This window comes from Anabrus simplex, chromosome 6 (assembly GCF_040414725.1).
Source record: "Anabrus simplex isolate iqAnaSimp1 chromosome 6, ASM4041472v1, whole genome shotgun sequence".
NCBI lineage: Eukaryota > Metazoa > Arthropoda > Insecta > Orthoptera > Tettigoniidae > Anabrus > Anabrus simplex.
This window is the reverse complement of record NC_090270.1, coordinates 233,801,755-233,824,161: the sequence shown is the minus strand read 5'-3', so window position 1 is coordinate 233,824,161 and position 22,407 is coordinate 233,801,755. Positions and strand designations below refer to the sequence as shown.

Here is a 22,407-nt window from a genome sequence, read left to right as displayed (position 1 = left end):
AAGGCAGAAGTATTCAGTCAGCAGTATGTAAAGATTGTTGGTTACAAGGATAATGTCGAGATAGAGGAAGAGACTAAGGCCAAAGAAGTAATAAAATTTACGTACGATAACAATGACATTTACAATAAGATACAAAAGTTGAAAACTAGAAAAGCGGCTGGAATTGATCAGATTTCTGGGGATATACTAAAGACAATTGGTTGGGATATAGTACCATATCTGAAGTACTTATTTGATTATTGTTTGGCCGAAGGAGCTATACCAGATGAATGGAGAGTTGCTATAGTAGCCCCTGTGTATAAAGGAAAGGGTGAGAGACATAAAGCTGAAAATTACAGGCCAGTAAGTTTGACATGCATTGTATGTAAGCTTTGGGAAGGCATTCTTTCTGATTATATTAGACATGTTTGTGAAATTAATAACTGGTTCGATAGAAGGCAATTCGGTTTTAGGAAAGGTTATTCCACTGAAGCTCAACTTGTAGGATTCCAGCAAGATATAGCAGATATCTTGGATTCTGGAGGTCAAATGGACTGTATCGCGATTGACATGTCTAAAGCATTTGATAGGGTGGATCATGAGAGACTACTGTTAAAAATGAGTGCAATTGGACTAGACAAAAGAGTGACTGAATGGGTTGCTATATTTCTAGAAAATAGATCTCAGAGAGTTAGAGTAGGTGAAGCTTTGTCTGACCCTGTAATAGTTGAGAGGGGAGTTCCTCAGGGCAGTGTTATCGGACCTTTATGTTTTCTTATATATATAAATTATATGAGTAAAGGAGTGGAATCGGAGGTAAGGCTTTTTGCGGATGATGTTATTCTCTATAGAGTGATAAATAAGTTACAAGATTGTGAGCAACTGCAACGTGACCTCGAAAATATTGTGAGATGGACAGCAGGCAAAGGTATGTTGATAAACGGGGCTAAAAGTCAGGTTGTGAGTTTTACAAATAGGAAAAGTCCTCTCAGTTTTAATTACTGCGTTGATGGGGTGAAAGTTCCTCTTGGGGATCATTGTAAGTATCTAGGTGTTAATATAAGGAAAGATCTTCACTGGGGTAATCACATAAATGGGATTGTAAATAAAGGGTACCGATCTCTGCACATGGTTATGAGGGTGTTTAGGGGTTGTAGTAAGGATGTAAAGGAGAGTGCATATAAGTCTCTGGTAAGACCCCAACTAGAGTATGGTTCCAGTGTATGGGACCCTCACCAGGATTACCTGATTCAAGAACTGGAAAAAATCCAAAGAAAAGCAGCTCGATTTGTTCTGGGTGATTTCCGACAAAAGAGTTGCGTTACAAAAATGTTGCAATGTTTGGGTTGGGAAGAATTGAGAGAAAGAAGAAGAGCTGCTCGACTAAGTGGTATGTTCCGAGCTGTCAGCGGAGAGATGGCGTGGAATGACATTAGTAGACGAATAGGTTTGAATGGCGTCTATAAAAGTAGGAAAGATCACAATATGAAGATAAAGTTGGAATTCAAGAGGACAAACTGGGGCAAATATTCATTTATAGGAAGGGGAGTTAGGGATTGGAATAACTTACAAGGGAGATGTTCAATAAATTTCCAATTTCTTTGAAATCATTTCGGAAAAGGCTAGGAAAGCAACAGATAGGGAATCTGCCACCTGGGCGACTGCCCTAAATGCACATCAGTATTGATTGATTGATTGATTTTGTATCAGTTGACTATGATCTAGTGACTTCAGAAGCCACCGATGATGATGACTGTGAATCAGACTGTGGCTACTGCCCAAGATGAAGATAACATGGAAATTGAATTTGCAGAGGAATATTTCCTCAAACAAAACGAAGCCCACAGAGCAGTAAACCGGAATCGAAAATACATTGTATTGTTCCTATCAGTGTTTCACATGATGCTAATAGTTACTTGAACCACATAGAATATACTATAAATTATAATAGAAAACAAAACAACAACACATATGCACGCACTGCAAACGACAAAGACATTTCCCATAAGAAATGAGATTTAATTTGCATTTTCACTGCAACTGTTTAATAATAAAATATATTTCCTATGAAGCTGTGTCAAAGTTGCTCTCTCCATCTCATGAAATATTTCCTGTCTATAAGACTGTCTTGTTTATTTACGCGTTTAGGCCACACTCCCTCGAGGAGCGTATAAACGGAGTTTTCTTTTTTTGCTAGGGGCTTTACGTCGCACCGACACAGATAGGTCTTATGGCGACGATGGGATAGGAAAGGCCTACGAGTTGGAAGGAAGCGGCCGTGGCCTTAATTAAGGTACAGCCCCAGCATTTGCCTGGTGTGAAAATGGGAAACCACGGAAAACTATTTTCAGGGCTGCCGATAGTGGGATTCGAACCTACTATCTCCCGGATGCAAGCTCACAGGCGCGCGCCTCTACGCGCACGTTCAACTCGCCCGGTAAACGGAGTTTTGCTGTGGACTCTATGTACGTACCGAAACTGAACCGCTGGTCCCTGCAGTCTTTATATGGCATGAACAGGTGTTGTTTAGTTGAATAAAATGATTGTTCTCATAACGTACAAACAAAAGTGTAACTTTTATTTACAGAGGTAAATACGTAACTCTAAAATAGTTGATATTTTTGATGCTGATGATGATGATGCTTGTTGTTTAAAGGGGCCTAACATCGAAGGTCATCGGTCCCTTGATATTTTTCTTGAAATATTTTACTGCATCCCAACACATTTTCTTGTACATGATACGTTGCCAGATATTGAACTCTGACATCACAATCTATTAGTGCACAGTAGAAGACATAATATACTCTGTGGGGATAAAGTTGAAGAACTGAAGAGGAAGAATGCGTACGGTTATTCCCTTGGGATCATTCAGACTATTTCGGTTGCACTGTACTTTTTGTCTGCAAGTGATACTGCCATTTGGTGCATACTTCTTTCTTGGCTCTGTCTTAGTGCTCTACTTTGTGAGATTCCTGGCATCGTATTCGTTGTGTCACTGTACCGTGAAGCAGGAACTATTGTCCGGTTCGTTAGTTAAATATTCAGCGTACTAGCCTTCGCTTCACTCGGCCCCTGGTTCGATTTCCGGACGGGTCGGGGATTTTAACTTGTCTAATTCATTTCTCTAAGCTCGGAGGCTGGGTGTCTGCGTTCGTCTTAATACACATCCTCATTTACATACAACACATTACAGTACCAACCACCATAGAAACATGCAGTGGTAAACATATCCGCCATATACAGTTGGGGTCAGGAAAGGCACTCGGTCGTGAAAAAAAGGTGGGGGCTAAATCCTCAAAGTGCTGACCGAAGGTAACTGGGAAGAATAAGAAGAAATAATTGATTGAGAATTCCGGTAGTGCGATTTATTAGTCCGAGCAGGTCTGAGGAAATATTTCGTAAATTACTCGGTGATTAGTTTCGTGGCAATGGTGCCGGCACGGCGGCAGGACTTTTCCCGGGCGGAGGTCACAATAATACTTTTCCAAATCAACTCTCCTGCTATAGAAAAAGGATTTCTTCACAAGATGATGTATGCTACCCCCTCCCCCTCATTTTTCGTTTCGTTTCTTACTTCATTAAATTCGCTTCGCCATTTCGCAGCTTTGAAATCGATGGCTACTTTACTTTGTTTTTAGTTCAGAGTTCTTTTACCGTAGAAGTTTGAATTTCCTTTCTGTGGTTCACCAAAAGGTTTAGTTCTTAGAACAGTTAAAATAAAAATGTGACACTACAGGTTAAGAACTTTCAACAATGGCAGGCTGCCGTTCCATTGTGGATATGATCGCTTTGTTCACAAAAATTAGCCAGTTTACCTGTACTATTGCACGCCCTAAAATAACAATAATAATAATAACAACAACAATAATAATAATAATAATAATAATAATAATAATAATAATACCGAGCTCGATAGCTGCAGTCGCTTAAGTGCGGCCAGTATTCAGTATTCGGGAGATAGTAGGTTCGAACCCCACTGTCGGCAGCCCTGAAAATGGTTTTCCGTGGTTTCCCATTTTCACACCAGGCAAATGCTGGGGCTGTACCTTAATTAAGGCCATGGCCGCTTCCTTCCCACTCCTAGCCCTTTCCTGTCCCATCGTCGCCGTAAGACCTATCGGTGTCGGTGCGACGTAAAACAACTAGCAAAAAAATTAAAATAATAATAATAATAATAATAATAATAATAATAATAATAATACTGAAAATCGGAGCGATGTTTTCATTAGTGGCCTAGTATATGACATCATTAGAATAGTTCATTCTTGAATGTAAAAACAAATTTTATGTCAATAGCATTAAGAGCATTAAATTGTTTTCAGACCTTTCCCATTATAACAGTTATTAGTCCGACTCGTTGACTGAACGGTCAGCGTACTAGCCATCGATTCAGAGGGTCCCGGGTTCGATTCCCGGCTGGGTCGGGGATTTTAACCTTAATTGGTTAATTCCAATGGCACGGGGGCTGGGTGTATGTGTTGTCTTCATCATCATTTCATCCTCATCACGACGCGCAGGTCGCCTCCGGGAGTCAAATAGAAAGACCTGCACCTGGCGAGCCGAACCCATCCTGGGATATCCCGGCACTAAAAGCCATACGACATTTCATTTCATAACAATTGTTGTTAGGTGACTGTCAGTAACTTCAATTCCTGAAATAATTTGGTATGACATTAAACAATCGAATATAAACGTTTTCAGAATCCTATACCTACCCCCTCCCCCACACACACACAATCCCCCCCCCCCGCCCCCTCTTGGGCGTCCATGTTTCGTGCCTTGCTTTACGGCTGACTGTTGAACGGTGTATTTTTATGAGTTGTAGATTCCTAAAGTATAGGTCTGCTCAAGGGCGCCCTTACACGGGGGCAAGGTGGGGCCGCGGCCCCCCTCTAGCTCTCAGGGAAAGGCAAAAATCTAATGTAGTCAGGTGTTTTCCTTTCAAGAAAATGATTTAAAAGTCACTATTACGTAGAAATGGTATTACCGTCTCCCAGCAATAGGCAGGGTATACCGTGGATTATTCTACCACAGAATACAAGTTGCCATTTATCTTTCAAAATATTAAAAATACTACGAACCCTCAGGTCTAGCCCCCCCCCCCCCGCTACAAACTGTCATATGGGTACCAATGGGTCTGCTGGAAGCGTTAGGAAGGAATTTAATGAGTATTTTCCCGGAGCATGAGTGTACACGCGAGTTGGAATTTAAAAACATAAATACAAAATAGAAAACTGCCACCCATTGCGATGCATACGGAGTCTTTAATTTTCAAGCTCTTCGTGGCCCTTCCCTTTCTTTTTCTGATACCTACATTCTTTCAACGGCCAGACCTTTTACATTTTAATATGTTTCGGCTCGGGATCTATCTGGAATTAGTATCATCAATTTCCCGACACCACTGTAACCATGGCCGAAAAACAAACCTAGGTCCTTGGAATATGAGACAAACACGCTACCTCTACACCACAGGGCTGGCTAATAGTAATAATAATAATAATAATAATAATAATAATAATAATAATGATAAAAATATTTATGAGATCTAAAATGCCTTTTATTTTCTCACAATTCATAAGCCTTACCATTCTGTTGTGGATACATTCATTTTTCTTTCGATTTATCAGAACACTGTCTCCCCTCTGGGTGGAATCAAAGGATGCCATTATCTTTAGACCCTGCATGTCGTAAGAAGGCACTACCACTCTCGTCTTCTAAGCTCAAAACATATCCATGATTCTATGCTTTTCCGTGCAGCGGAGAAAATAAATGAGTTTGTGTGTGTGTGTGTGTTTTTTTTTTTTGAGAGAGAACGGTTGTCTAGTTGTACTTCCCCTTGAAACTTTAACATTTTTCAAACAAAACTTGTTTTTCATTTAATTTGAAACATTTTATGTCACACCACTGGGTTCCGGGGTTCAAATCCCGGTCACTCAATGTGAGATTTGTGTTGGACAAAGCGGAGGCGGGACAAGTTTTTCTCCGGGTACTCCGGTTTTTCCTGTCATCTTTCACTCCAGCAACACTCTCCAATATCTTTCATTTCATCTGTCAGTCATTAATCATTGCCCCAGAGGAGTGCGACAGGCTTCGGCAGCCGGCACAGTTCCTATCCTCCCCGCTAGATGGGTGGTTCATTCATTCCATTCCTGAACCGGTCGAATTACTGGAAACAGGCTGTGGATTTTCTTCTCATGCCATAGCTTTTTTGATAGAGCCAAACGTGAAGATAACATTAATAGTCAGTGCCATCGCCATTTCGATTGTACTGCACTGATAGTCTGTTACACCCGAGTTCAATTTGTGGCAACAATTCAAGTACAAGAGAGTTTGTTGTGTAAAATGAGTGCAGTGAAACATTTCGAACGTCTGCGGATGCAGAGTGGGTTTCAGCCCACAAGTCGCCACGGCTGGAATTTACTGTACGTCAAGAAACGAACTAAAAGACTAACGCCAAACAAGAGGCATACAAAACAAATAAAACTAAAAACATATTTGCATTGTAAATAAAATATGTAAAAATGTAAATACTATGTACTGTATAAAAATATTTCAACAAACGGGAGTTAGCGGGGGAAAACTATGGGGAGGGGGGGGGGGGGTTGCGATGTAGGTCTCTCCTTGGGGTGCCCACCTGGGGGTCCGGCAATCTCTGCGCCCAAAACCAATAATATACAAACTACGCATGTACAAACATACAAGCCATAAGAAAATCATTCTAAAATTTCATTCAAATCAAAGGCCCAAGAGTTACTAGTTTAGCTGCCGGCCCGCCTGCCGTAATAACGGACAGGAATGAAACAACTTCATTCGTTCGTTCGTTCGTTCGTTCGTTCGTTCGCCATGGCTGGTCCGTGGCCCGACAGCTCTGCACTCCGACCGGCCAACCGAGCAGAGGAGGGGTGGCCACGGCTCTAACGTGGCTCTACGCCTCTGTATTCGGGTCCCCACCGTCGGCTGTCCTGAGAATGGTTTTCCATTCTCCTGCACTAAGACGAATGCCGGGACAGTTCCTGGTATAGGCCACGGCCGCCAACCCTTTCAGCTTCTCCACACATCTCCTTCTCCGATACAAATCCACTCGCCTGAGAGAGGGCATCACTGTCTAGGAGGCCCACCTCCCCCTTCAGGGACAATATGATCCACAATAACAATTGTTATGGAAAACCTTGTATATAAATGATGTAAGTAGATACATAAAATCAAATATGTATTATGTACAACATCTTGATAAAACTTACATTGCAAATATCCCAAACTATGTAACTATGACAAAAACAAAATACAGAATAAAAGAAAAAGGAAACAAGAACAATTACGATTAACCAATAGGCCAGACCCCTTCTATCCTCTAATTTGTATTCATCCCTTACCCAACTCCTAAATCCTTCACTCCAGATTTAATCCGCCTGAATCTCCTGGCCAGAAAGAATGCGTTACCTTCTAAGCACCCCGCCTCCCCCTTCGGGTAAAGAACAAAAACTTGCTTTAAAAAACGAAACAGATATTGACTGAATAGACAATTTAATTGTATGTGTATTTCTTAACCGATACGTTGAACTATTCTTGCCAAGGACTGAACAGGATAGGAAAGTCGGATACCTCTAAGAGGACGGAGGGGACACATATAGTGCATAATGTTTTCGGAGAAGATCTGAGTAGGTTTAACACCTTGTAAACTTTTTCTTTTGAAAGGCAGGCCGAGTTTAAATGAAAGTGTACATAAGTAACCTTTGCACAATAAAACTGAAGAATGCCATCCGCAGTGACATTTTGAAAATACTGGATGCGGACTTTCAGCGGGAAGATTGGAGCTACATTGTTTATCTGCGGGCTAATGGAGAACATGTCCAGCACTTGGTGTTTCCTTCTGTCTGTTTTAATTCATTGGGAACAGTTGACGACGCATGCTCAGCGTTCTCGTTTACCAGCTCTTGGCGTGTAGGAAGGAAAGACTGACCTGCATACGGGTGATGCGGGCGGCCGTACGATGGAGGAAGGCGCGGCACGAAACGCCGGTTAGGCTCAGCACCACTCTCTTCGGCGCTGCTCAGGCCCAGCATCATGCGACACGAGGGAGCGTCGTGCGCCGTCAGTCGCCACGCCACACCAGACACCGTGATGAGCACGATCCCCACACCTGAAACAGAAATATAATAGCACTTAGTCTTCCATATTACGTTGTGGGTTGTTCTAAAAACGTTCTGCAAGAAGTAGAGGACATGCGAGAGATCAAACTGCTGACAGACATTTGTTTTCACACGTTTATTTTATTTTCTTATAGCTTCAAGAGTTAAAGTTTATAATTTTGCAATTTTGTTTTATTTTCTTGCCAATTAACATGTTTATCTTAAATTTATTTCTTAGGGAAGAATACATTGTATTAGAATTACTACTCATTTCTTGATAATATGGTAGGGGGGGCTATCTTTTGATATATGTTTGTTTGAAAATAGTTGTTTGGTTTAATGTATAAGGTATTTATGAAAATACTTACATCCGATATATTTCTATGATTTTAGTTCAACTTTTAGCCACAAAACTTACAGGTAGAGCCAAAAAGAGCTATCGAATGTACAGGCAGTTAAATACAAAAGTCTTTTACAGGTATAAATAATTGCTAAGTTTATGGATGGTACCTTATCGAAAGTTGCACATCTATGGTTTTAAAATAAATGTATCAATTAAAGATGAACGAGAGGGAGTGTGATCACTTCGTTACTGTACAGTAGGTCTGTTTATGCTGAAGTCTTATTATCAACAATCAGGGAAACTGATCAAATAGTATCACCAATGTCTTCCTTTCCAAGGTAACATTGCATTTATGAGGGATATTTCGCACTGTACAGTTAATATAATGTTATACACACATTTAAAACTACCTTTATGAATCAGGCCATGTTTATAAAGTCTTAACGTGCGCTATTTTAATTAAGATAGCACAGAGATCAGGAATGATCATTATCTGTGCTTCCAAAACACAAAGGATAAAGCACATATAGCTTCCTATTGTTTACTTTTCATTAGTCTATTCATTTATGCATTTATAAATGACCTGAAAGCGCAGATCTATACTTGGTAACGCGTAGAACAAACATTACAACATATTTTGCATTTACGCAATCTTGCAGCGCACAGACAACAACAAAACTATCTTCGTAAACAGATTCTTATATTTTCACGACATCCACGCAGCACGCAAGACTTTCTCGAGTCCCAAAATAACTTCTGAGCTGGTAGAAAAATACACATTTCAACGCACTTTCGAACCTTGAAGAGCAAAATGATGTACATCTGTTGTGGGTCCTGGGTCACAGACGCATCGAGGGAAGTGAAAAAGCCGACGAACTTACCCGACAATGATCAGAATTATGATTATTAGGACCGGAACCAGCTGTTGGGAAATGTTAAATGTTCCGCCAGAGAAATGATCAAGAGGTGGTCTAGGGACGAATATCTCAAAAGCAACCACAGGTATTAATCATGGCAAACTATTTATAATAATAATAATAATAATAATAATAATAATAATAATAATAATAATAATAATAATAATAAATAATAATAATTTATATTATATTTATATAATAAATAATAATAATTTATATTATTATTATTATTATTATTATTATTATTATTATTATTATTATTATTATTATTATTATTATTATTATTATTATTATTATTATTATAAAGGTATTCACTGGCATTTTGGAAGGGAGGATGCAATCATTCGTTGAGAATAATTTGGATGAAAAACCAGTGTAGTTTCAGACCACAGAAGGGCTATCAAGATCAGTTTTCCAGTATGCACTGGGTAACTGAAAAATGCTACGATACGAATAGACAGTTATGTCTGTGTTTCATAGATCTAGAGAAGGCATACGACAGAGTACCGAGGGAGAAGATGTTAGCCGTACTGGGGGGGGGGGGGTTACGGTATTATGAATTGATTATTAAAAACATTTAAAGTGCATTTATCTTGACAATTGGGTCGCAGTGAGAATTGATTGTAGAATGAGTTCTTGGTCCTAACAAGAGTTATACAAGGCTTTAATCTTTCACCCTTGTTGCTCATAATTTACATGGATCATATATTGAAAGGTATAAGTGGAAATGTAGTTAGCAGTTTGACCTTTGCCAACGACTAAGTCTTAATGGCGTACTGTGCTGAAAGCCTGCAGTCTAATATCTAGGAACCTGAAAATATGAACAGTGAGTATGATATGTACAGTAGCATTTCTGAGACAAACGTGATGTCAGTAGGGAAGAAACCTAAGAGAACTGAATGTTAGGTTGGGAATACAAAGCTGGAACAGGTAGATCATTTCGAATATTTAGGATGTGTATTCTTCCAGTATGGTAGTATAGTAAGCGAGACTGAATGAAGGGGCAGCAAAGCTAATACAGTGGGCTCGCAGTTGCGATCAACAGTATTCTCTATGAAATAAGTCAGCTCCCGGACGAAACCATCTTTACACCGGTCTGTTTTGAAACCAACTTTACTGTACGGGAGTGAAAGCTGTATGCAGTAGTGGCGATTGGGAATGAAAAGTGGGGGCTGGGGGCGAAATAAAATTACGGACAACAAAAAGTACACGGGTTAGTGGTATATAGGGGGTGAGGTGGGGGTGGGGGGAGGGCGAGGTATATATATAAACTGGAAGAAAAGCTACAAAGTGGTACTTCTTATGCTCGGAGAGATAAAGGTTTTACCAATTTAAGTGCGATAATAACATTTTCTGAGATGTTGATTCATACATACGTCTCCACTGCTCAGTGCGGCGCTATGCAAATCGGTTATCCGCGACGAACGAGATTTTGTACGTATTTCGCCAATAATTAGGCCTAATAAAGTAAACTAAAGAGCTAGCTGATAAGATAACGGGGCTCACACAATTTTTTTAATAATTCCAATAATTCCTAGTTTTAGCCGGCTAAAATTGAATAAAAATGTAATGTTTTCTCCACAAAGTGGGATGGGGGGGGGGGCGCCACTGGCTGTATGGACTCAGGATATCTTATAAGGTGGAAGTAACGGACATGAAAGTAGCGAGAATGATTGCTGTTACAAACAGGTGGGAACAATGACAGGAGGGTACTCAACTTGAGAAGTTAGGAATGATCTCGATGGATGAAGCGGTACTCATACACCGGTTATGAGGTTATGCGAGGCAAATGGAGGCGGAAAGGTTACCCAGGAGAATAATGGACTCGATCATGGATGGCAAGAAAAGTAAGGTTCGGCTCAGTTCCTAATTATTTAAAGATATAAAGATAGAGGCCACAGAGATAGTTACAAATCGAAGATTATGGAGGCGTTAGTTAATTCACAGAGGCTTGCAGACAGAACGTTGAAAGGCATAACAGATTATAATGAAGATGTATGTATGTATGTACGGTAAATATTGGCTGTCCTCACTCTTGCGTGTTTCTGTGCTGGTTGGCAGTGGCATGTGTCCTAAGTAGACGAGAAGTGTATTAAGACGAATACGAGCACCCATTCCCCGGGCTGTAGAAATTAACTATACGCAGTTAAAATCCTCGACCCGATCGGAAATCGAACTCGGGGCCCTCTGAATCGAAGATCATTCATCCAAGCAACTGGACCCCTTGTTGTATTTTAAGAAGTTTATAACATATACGTCACTAAAGCCTACATATAATTCAAAGCCGGTAATGATTGTCCAAGGGAGACGCGTTGAGCACAACGGCAAGGCAACATTAGTTTTTCACAAAAGGCAGCGCATGACGTCGCCTCCTTAATGTAAACAACTGCAGTAACATCCGAGAGTGAGCAAATTCTGTCAACTTCACCTCCGCTAGAGTCCACCCACAAGTTTCACAGCGTTTCAACTAACGCGCTCAGTGGAGAGAGCGATCTGCTTCGCCCCAGCATAGATAAGAGTGCTTGTGGTCAGCAGAAGCACAGCATTTACCTAGGCCGCTCTGTCCTTCACACGATTTGACTATAAATATGCCCACCAGGTTTTGATCCTCAGTACAGAGAGGACGGTAGTATGTTATAAAGTTTGACAATATTTAAAGGTTCAAAAATTACACAAATAATACAGGACGCGAATAATAATAATAATAATAATAATAATAATAATAATAATAATAATAATAATAATAATAATAATAATAATAATAATGGCGCGTGACCTCCAAAGAGGCCCGGCGCATTTCTTTCGAGTTGACGCCGTATAGGCGACCTGCATGTCTGTGAGGATGAGACCTATCTATGATGAATTCTAATACTACTGCTACCACTACTAGTTATATAAACTGTTGTTGCGGTTTTCGGAGACGCCGAGGTGTTGGAATTTAGTCCCTCAGGAGTTCTTTTACGTGTCAGTAAATCTACTGACCTAATCACCTTCAAATACCACCGGACAGAGTAAGAATCGAACTTGCCAATTTGGGATCAGAAGGCCAGCGCCCCTCAAACGTATGAGCCATAATTCTAATGATGAAGACGACACACACACACACACACACACACACACACACACCTAGCCCCGGAATTAACCAGTGAAGGTTAAAATCCCCGACCCGGCCGGGAATTGAACTCGGAACCCTCTGGACTTAAGGTCAGCACGCTAACCATTTAGCCATTGAGCCGGACATACAGAACTACCATTTAACTTGCCAACAACAGTGACATGGAGTGTCAAGATTTTTTGACCGCTCTTCAAAAAGACTACTTCAGTAGGTATCGAACCTGAGAACTTGGGATTATGAGTCTGACACCAATACCACTGAGGCAGCAGTGAAGGTTGGAGCGGGATGATGTGATATGAGATGTACTCGACGTGGTCGAGAATACTACGCAATCCAGTAGAGAAATAATTATACCAATAAAACCAAACCCCACGGCACTTAACGCCCTTGAAAGGGCCTTGGCCTGCCCAGCGACCGCTGCTCATCCCGAAGGCCTGCAGATTACGAGGGGTCGTGTGGTCAGCACCACGCATCCTCTCGGCCGTTATTCTCGGCTTTCGAGACCAGGGCCGCCATCTCACCGTCAGAAAGCTCCTCAATTCTAAATACGTAGGCTGAGTGGACCTCGAACCAGCCCTCAGGTAGAGAGAAAAACCCCTGACCTGGCCGGGAATCGAAGCCGGGGCCTCCGGGTGAGAGGCAGGCACGCTACCCCTACACCACGGGGCCGGCGTAATGATACCAATAATAATAATAATAATAATAATAATAATAATAATAATAATAATAATAATAATAATAATAATAATAATAATATTTAAGCCCACTAAGGAGCGCTGATGACTAGTTCTTCCTTGATGCTCTTCTTTGTTCCCAATATCTCTTGAGCCCTGCTGATAATTTCTCCTTTCTCTCCTGTGCAAGGGGCTTCCGACTTCTAGGAACTCTAGGTGGTGGGGTCCAAGACTGTACCATAGCACAAAATTTGGAACGATCTTCTATATCAATGTCTGAAATCCCAGCCGAATCCAAGTCCTTCTGTACTTCATTAAGCCACAAGCCTCCAGTCTTGTAGCTTTTAACCAAAGAGAAGATCTTCTTGGTAAGCCTGTTGCTGTCAATTCGTTGTAGGCGTCCGTAGAACTTAAGCCTCCTACGTCGCATGCTGGTATTGGCTGATTCTAACTGTCGATACAGCTCAGAGTTCGATTTAAGTCTGTAGGTTCCATCTGGGAGCAATCTCGGTCCATGAATTTTCCTGAGGATATGTCTTTCGGCTTTCTCTAGATCATCCATGGTGCCTTTTTTGTTCATCAGGAGGGTCTCTGAGGCGTACAAAAACTGTGGTCTGACAACAGTTTTGTAATGACAGATCTTAGCATTTTTCGAAATGCACCTCTTGTTATAATGGTTGTGAGATAGTTGGTACGCTGCATTGAGTTTGTTACACCTTTCTAGGATGGATGTACCGTCTCTACCCTTGGGGTGGACCCATTCACCAAGATAGCGGAAGCGATTGACTCTCCCAATCGTTCCATGTATGGTCGTCAAAGGGGGGTTTACGGGATGCCGAGTCTCAAAGTACTTTGTTTTGTCGTACGATATGTGTAATCCTGCCTTCACCGCTTTCTCGTGCAGAGCTTCGATAGCAATGACAGCATCCTTAGAGTTGTTGGTTAGGATTGCAATGTCATCTGCGAATGCTAGGCACCTGATCTCAATCTTTCGGGTCCCTGTTCCAATGGCAACTGGTTTGATTTCTAGATTCCTCAGTGTACATTCCCAGTTCTTGATGACTTTATCAAGCACTAGATTAAACAGAATGGGTGAGAGGCCATCATCCTGTCGTACTCCAGTTTTTGTCTTGAAACTCCGAGATAGTTCTCCCCTGAACTTCACCTTAGATGTTCTATCCGTAAGAGTCTGTTGGATGAGGGTGCATGTGTTGTAATCAACACCTCGTTCTTGCAGTACGGAGAAGAGTGTCTGGCGGTTGATGAAATCATAAGCTTTTTTAAAGTCGACGAAAACCACAGCGACGTTCATACTCCTTACTTGTTTTAGTTGGAGAATGGTTTTTAGGTTGAAGATCTGCTCGGTACAGGACCGTCCCCGTCGAAATCCTCCTTGATATTCACCAATCGTTCGATCACATTGGCTTTCTACATAGTCCAGTAAAATCCTTGACAGTACTTTGTATGCTACTGACAGCAGAGATATCCCTGGGTAGTTGTTGACATCACTGCGGTCACCTTTTTTTATGTAAAGGGTGTATGATAGCTGATTTCCAGTCATCAGGGATCCTGCCAGTCTCCCAGCAGTCGATCAAGATCTGGTGTATGGCCTCTGTGATCGTATTTCCACCTGCTTTTAGAGCTTCCACAATGATGCCATCTTCCCCGGGTGCCTTGCAGTTCTTAAGATGTCCGATGGCATTAGCAACTTGCTGCATTGTTGGTGGGTTACATGGGAGATGTATCTCTGGAGGATCTTTAACAGGTAATCTTTCCGTGGGCTCTTCGCAATTGAGCAGCTGCTCAAAGTAGTTTGCCATAAGTTCCACGTTCCGGCGGTTACAGGTGACCAACTCCCCGTCTGTGTTCTTAAAGTGAAGACATTGTGGTTTATAACCCGAGAGTTCCTCTTTGAAGGCCGATAAAAGTTTCAGGTGTTGTACATTTTGAATTATTCATCTAACTTCTCCAGTCTTGACCGATCGTAAGATCTGTTCACACGTCTGATGGTTTTACTCGACAGTTTCCGCATCATTCTGAAACTTTCCCAGTCTTCCTTTCGTTTAGTCGAGTACCACTTCGTCCACGCTGCGGCGCGCTCATCAACTGCAAGATCGCATTCAGTATTCCACCATCTATGTCGTCTCTTCCTTCGAGGTTGTCCGAGGTTATTGGTCGTTTCGCATATGGTGGACTTCAGTTGGTTCCAGTCTTTCATAATTGTTTAGCACCATTTCAAAGGTCTATGTATGCTTGGTAGATGGTTCGTAAGAGCATTATCTAATTCGTTGAGGAAAGTAACTTTCCAGTGACAGTTGATGGTAGAATTATTGAGGATGACTCGTGCCAAATATACTGCAGAGCTCTCATATTGATTTGTCGTCATATACAGCTAAAGGGTAAAGGAAACTGGGCAATCCATATGCTGTTGTTCCATGACAATGCCTAACTGCACAGTAGAACATTTCAAAACTTTGGGATTGACTGTTCTATAGCGTCCAGTACTTTCTGTCTGTACCTCAACGGCCGTTGAAGCTGACTAAAGATGTCTCTCCATGGAAGAACATTTTCAGCGTCTTTCGAAACTCGAAAGGTGTTGGAGCTATCCATTACGAATGGTTTGATGCTGCCTTTAACAAGTTTTCAGACCGCTGGCAATGGTGTGTAGACCTGAGTGGGAGTAAGTTGAACCATCTACTGCGTAATTTTCTGTTAACCTTGTCACTCATCATCATTATCAGTCTTATAGGCGCACTATCCTTGTTAACGATCAGGAGACCTTTCGTAACAGCAAATGACAATATTAGCGGAGTGGTAGTTGTGGTGATGACTATTGTTTTAAGAGCAAGTACAAATGGTCAACCATCCTATCTTAACACTTATCAGAAGGAAAATGGAAGAGGTCCGACACTTCGAAACATGAAGGTATCGGCAAACGTAAGGGTCATTAAGGTCATGAAAATGAAGAAAAGGCTACCTAGGCCTCGCAAAAATATTGACGGCGTCGGAAGAGAATGAAATTTGACCAAAGAAGATCGGACAGGAAAGACGGAACCTGATACAATAAGAATGCTAGTGGAGTAATCGAACCTGTTTCTGATCATTACACCAATAAGCTGCATACATTTGTCTGATTCTCCAAAAGCAGTGATGCAGCAGCATGCTAACGTTTGCAAATGTCTACTCCACGTGTAGTGAGCGTTGCAATATTTCAGGGTCATTGAGGAGCTTATAGTGGTGTTTACAAGTCCACCGTGTCCATTTAGATTTCTGGTTAACAATCGACAGACCACACGAGCGTATAAGTAAAAGCCGTAACAACGCATTCTTCGGAAATCGGTAGGTGACGAGGATCTGAATCGCTTGATGTACCACTCGTTACCGAGGGTAGTCCCCGACTAATACATGGTAAGTCTCAAAGGGTTTTGACTGATCCTCATATTATAGGAATTCTTTCTTTCTTTCTTTCTTTCTTTCTTTCTTTCTTTCTTTCTTTCTTTCTTTGGTGTTCAGCACCCAAACAATCTATCAACAGCTACCACATTCAAATCAAGTTCAAATTCCGTTTCGACGACAGTAATGTTCTGTATCGATCTCAAGGAGTCTGATCCCTGGAGAAACCACTTTCTGACGGGCCGAGAGTGGAGTTGCGTTGAAAGCAAAAAGCACTTTCGTGTCGAGTCAGCCACTGGAGCTTAATTTGTCCTCGAGACGGACACCAATTAGAATGCTAAGAGGGAGAGTGCTGGAGATTCTACCCCCCCTCCCCCCCCCAGTAATTGCGATGAGTGCGAATTGGGAATATGAAAGCCGCATGGGATTTTTTCTCGTTTCATTCAGAAGCAGCACACAAATATAACGAAAGCTCCATCTTGGCGAAAAGATGGAGTCTAAGCTTATAAAAAATAAATAAAAGAACTTCCTGAACCGTTGCCTCTAAAGTTGTGAAGCGAGGAAGTAACTGCAATTATCCGAGCACAAAAAATCACACTAACATATTGAATAATATCGGATAAACACCAAATGTATCACGAGAGATCTTTTACTTGCCGGCATAGTACGACATTGAGTGCCTAATGGTAGTCTTCCCGGGTTTCAACCAGCAATCTTGAGATCTTGAAACTTGAAACCAGCACTATAGCACTGATCAATAGAGGGAGTTACTACTTGAATTAGAATCATTTATATACTATACATTCTTCTCAGAAAATGTTATATGTAAAGAAAAGTCATAAATCTTATTCAAACGATAAAGATCACTTAAATATGGTTCAGTGAATTTACAATAGAAGGTAGATACAGATATGAATATTTCAAAGGTCTTTCGACAGAAACTTCAGAGATACAAGAACATGAAATTGTAGTTTTGACATTGGTAGGATCGGACATTTCAGCTCCCCTTAAGATTCTAAGGACGAATAGAACACTAGTGCCTCCCTCAATGCTGATTACGTTACATTCACAAGACAGTTCATTAACATGGCCACAAGTAAATACAACTCTTGCTTCCATCAAATGGCAGCAGCGGCGAGAAAGTAGACCTCGTTGAAGACAAACCATCTGATTAAGATCGAAATCAAATATTACCTTTTCTAATGTTGGACAAAATTCGCTTCTTTACATTACGCATGGAACATTAAAGAGGAAAATTCCTTGTAGCGTTACTAAGCACGCCATAAATTGATATAAATTACCTTCGGTTGTCCACTTACGCTATCGTTCCACGTTGTTGCCACTTAATCCGTAGTCTTAACAATAAGTTATTCTGCATGCACAGTACTTTTTTTTTTCTTTTCTTCTCTTTTCTCCCTGAATATGCAATGAAGAAGCTCCGTAAACAAAGCCCTCTCAACTCTTTGATGCCAGACGTTCTTAGTTAGCAGCACTCTGCATAAAGATGCGCTTCTCTGCTGGATTTTAGTAGGCCTTGCCTGAGGAACAGCCGAGCGCATTCTCGGAATGGAAGCTTTTGTACCGTTATTCCCATACATAAAATTAACATTCAGAATAGTAGACGCTTGCTTGAAGAATGAAAGCAGTTGTAACTTTGTTACACTTTATGATGTATGCCACGCTGCATTATATATATCCTTCGTAATTGTAAACTGGTGCAAAAGTTGATAAATCCCTTCATAAATTATATAGAACGACAACATTCTGTATTTCAGCAGGTAGCTACCGAGGATTGGAAAAATGACACGTTAACATAGATATGTTTTTGGGCAGGAGGTTTATCTAGAACTAGCAAATGTACCCGTGCTTCGCTACGGTATTCTACATTGTATTCGAATATCGAAGTAAATACTGTACATGCTGTAAATAAGATTATTTTAAAATTGCATGTCTCTTAGAGTTATCCGAGAAACAGCATGGGGAGGTTCCATACGCTGTTTCCAATGTAAAGAGTTTGTTACGGATTTGTGATATAACGGCAGGCTCACTTGCCTACTGCCATTCAGAATCGAGTTGGGAAGTTTACATTATAATTGCAGGCCCCGTTGCCTACTGCGCGGTCACAATCAATTTGGGGAGTTTTCGTTACAATGGCAGCCCCACTTTCCTGCTTCCAGACAGATAACAGTTGGGGAGTTTTTATTATAATGGCAGGCAACTACCCTACTATCAGTCGAAATTGAGTTGTGCAGTTATCATTATAATGTCAAGCCCCTTTTCCTACTGCCAGCTAGCTTATTGCCAGTCACACCAAGATGGTGAGTTTCCATCAAAATAGCAGGCCACTACGATTAATGCCAGTCACATTTTAGATGAGGACATTTGTTTATAACTGCGGGCACACTTGCCTACTGCCAAACACAATCGGGTAGGGGAGTTTTAAACAAAACTGCATGCTCCCTTGCCTTCTGCAAGTCAAATCGAGAACGAACTATTCATTACAATGGTAGGCCTTCCTTACTACTGCCCGTTACACAGGAGTTGGAGAAGGACCCCATTCCTACTGCCAGTCAAAGTCGGTTTGGGTAGTACTGATTACAACAGCAGACACACCCTTTCTCAATCGCTACAAATCGACATCAGTGAATATATATAGATCGAAATACGAAAGTATATGCGTGTTTACAATATTGCAGACCTTCATTTACGGATTAACTGCTGCTAAACGTACGTCATATCGACAAAGGATTGTACCGTAAGACGCCGGATTTAGTGGCCTAAATGGCTGGTCCTATGATATCTCATCTATTCTTGGGTCAGATTGAGTTAGAAACGTTAAACAGGGTAACGTTTTTGTAAGATTATCTGACATTGCATTACTTTTCGGATAATTATGTGACAGCTACATACATAGCATTTGGCTCACATATGCCTACTGGGTGGGCCAATTTTCGTGAAGAGTTTGATGATTCTATATTTTCTATAAGTGATTGAAAGTATGAATTATGCATGTGAAAAGTCCAAATTTTTAACATCGATTAATAGAGAAAAATCAAACGTAAAAGGGATACAGATACGACAAAAAAGTCATAAGACCAAGGTTGTAGATCATTCCAAATTGAACGGAGATTGTGCAATCCGTTATGTGATAGGACTTCCCGAAGGTCTGTACCATAATTAAAATTGCCTCCATATTTCGATATTCTTCGGGGATAAAAAATGAAAAATTTAAAGATCTTGGATGTTTTCCGTCCGTTACAGGCTAAAACGTATAATTTTGTCAAATTTCAATGTTCTTTTTCGTCTGGCAGATTATGCCGCAATCTGGATTTTGGGTGAGAAGGGTAAAAATTAGGACTGTCAAGAAATTAAACCAAAAAAGTATACAGATGGTCATTATTGCCCCTTAAACGGGTTGCTGTGCGAAAATTTCGCCAAAATAGTCAATGTACAGGCACACAGTCGTTAGGATCTTATTTATATAGATAGATAAGGAATCTGCTCCACGTACAACACCTTTTGGGCTATGTCCGCTGGACTTAACCTGCAAAACTGACCATTCATGATATCTCCCTTATTAATCCTCCTGTCGAAAAAATGCACATGAAGAAAAAGTTTTAGAGATGGAATTCCATCACGTTTGGTTGATTTCCAGTCAGGTTGGTCTTGTACTGTATATATTGTGGAAGAGTAAAACCACCATTTCGGTTCCCTTTAAACCACCAGTCCATTCTGGGAACATGAAATGTTATTGACCTTTAAAACCTACCTTTGGACAGGTGAATGCTAAATATAAAGTTTGGTTTGAATATCTTCAGTAGTTTTAAAGTTGTAAGAAATACGCTTTACACGCACCCGCTCTTGAATTAAGTCCGATGGGACTTGTACCGAAAAACGGTCCGTTAATGATATCTCCCTTATTAATCCTCATATCGAAATGGTGCACTCGAGAAAAAAGGTTTAGAAATTAATTTCCATTAAGGAGGGTAGATTTCCAGTAAGTTTGGTTGTGTATATTTAATGGGAGTGCAAAATCACGGTTTCCGTTTCGTATAAACCCCCAGTCAGTTCAGGGATTTAGAAACAATATTTGCCCTGAAATGAAATGTCGTATGGCTTTTAGTGCCGGGATATCCCAGGACGGGTTCGGCTCGCCAAGTGCAGGTCTTTCTATCTGACTCCCATAGGCGACCTGCGCGTCGTGATAAGGATAAAATGATGATGAAGACGGATGAAATGATGATGAAGACAACACATACACCCAGCCCCCGTGCCACTGGAATTAACCAATTAAGGTTAAAATCCCCGACTCTGAACCGAAGGCCAGTACGCTGACCGTTCAGCCAACGAGTCGGACAATATTTGTCCTAAAACCTACCCAAGGACAAGTGGATTCTAAATATGAAGTTTTGTGGAAATATGTCCAGTAGATTCTAGCACTCGCGTACATACGGAGTAATTAAGAAAGAAAATAATACAGTTAAGAAAGTTGAAATTAATAGAAAATGGATTATAACTGAGGACAGCCGGATAACGACAAATATGTAAATGCCAAGTGAATGTATTGGAAAATCAAATGCCCCTTAATAAATTATGCTGGTGTGTTATGGATATAATAAAGCGGTAACAGAGGAGAAATTTAGGCGCAGTGATTCTTAGGTAAACAGATAAGAAGATAACTAATGGTGTTATTAATTAATCTATTCGAGGGCGGTTATAACCTCCAACGATAATTCCGCCAATATCCCTCAGATAGGCCGATTGACGCCTCTCTTGCCTTCTACCCAAGGAACAACCACGAATTTAAAAGCATGATGAGGAAAATGGCAATACGTTACTTCCCTGCTGGCAAGCAATCAGAGACGTTGCCATGGTAACCTGTAGGTTCATTGTCGGTCTGTCGGCACTCAATGCAGAGCATGATACCCGGAGAAAATAGTAAATTTTTCCGTCATTTGAAGAGTAAGGTAAATTATGAACATAACGAAAGTTGTTTATAATGAAGAGACGTTTCACGTACGGTCCACGGAGTTTACAGAAAATCAATAGTATAAGAGAAAATGGAGGAAAACCTTCTGGTTTTCCCATAAACCCCATGTCTATTCAAGGATTTTAAATTTATATGCATATCGAAACCTTCCCCGGGATGAGTATACTCTAAATATGAAGTTTGGTTGAGATCTATCCAGCCGTTTCGACGTGATGGTGGAACAGACAAACAGACAAACAGACACGAAAAGTAAAAACCACCGATTCGGTCTTGAGTTGATCTAAAACGGCTAAATATCTGAAAAATTGGCAAAACAAAAGAAATTACAGACAGCGGACGCCCTACAACTTTATTTATATAGATTAGAGTCATCAATTTCCTGACTCCTCTGCAACCATGGCAACCACTGTTCGTCTATGTATAGACCCTACCAGGCCAATAGTGCCATCTTTTAACTGTGCGCTTTCTTACTATAACTAAGAGCTTGAGAAAATCTCGTATTAAGTCAACCCTTTTTTACTCTTCATTCCAGAATTCAAACCATTGAACTGACCGGAAAACGAACCCAGGGCCTCGGAATAAGAGACAAGCACGCTATCTCATCACCACAGGTCACTCCATGTGAAGTTTGTGCTGGACAAAGCGGAGGCGGGATAGGATTTTCTTCGGATATTCCGGTTTTCCCTGTCATCTGTCATTCTAGCAACTCTCCAATATTATTTCATTTCATCTGCCAGTCATTAATCATTGCCCCAGAGAACGCGACAGGCTTCGGCAGCCGGCACAACTCCTACTCTCGCCGCTAGATAGGGGCTTCATCCATTCCATTCCTGACCCGGTCGAATGACTGGAAACAGGCTGTGGATT

The 22,407-nt window shown here is 41.0% G+C and overlaps 1 protein-coding gene across 1 annotated transcript in view; it reads right to left on the bottom strand.

Annotated features, from left to right (window-relative positions):
- Positions 1-22,407, bottom strand: part of LOC136876374 (uncharacterized) — a 114,610-nt gene that overhangs the window by 17,669 nt on the left and 74,534 nt on the right. The window contains exon 2 of the mRNA XM_067150266.2: positions 7,940-8,119. Within this exon, the coding sequence (XP_067006367.1) occupies positions 7,940-8,119 (180 nt within the window). The remainder of the gene's footprint in view (positions 1-7,939; positions 8,120-22,407) is intronic.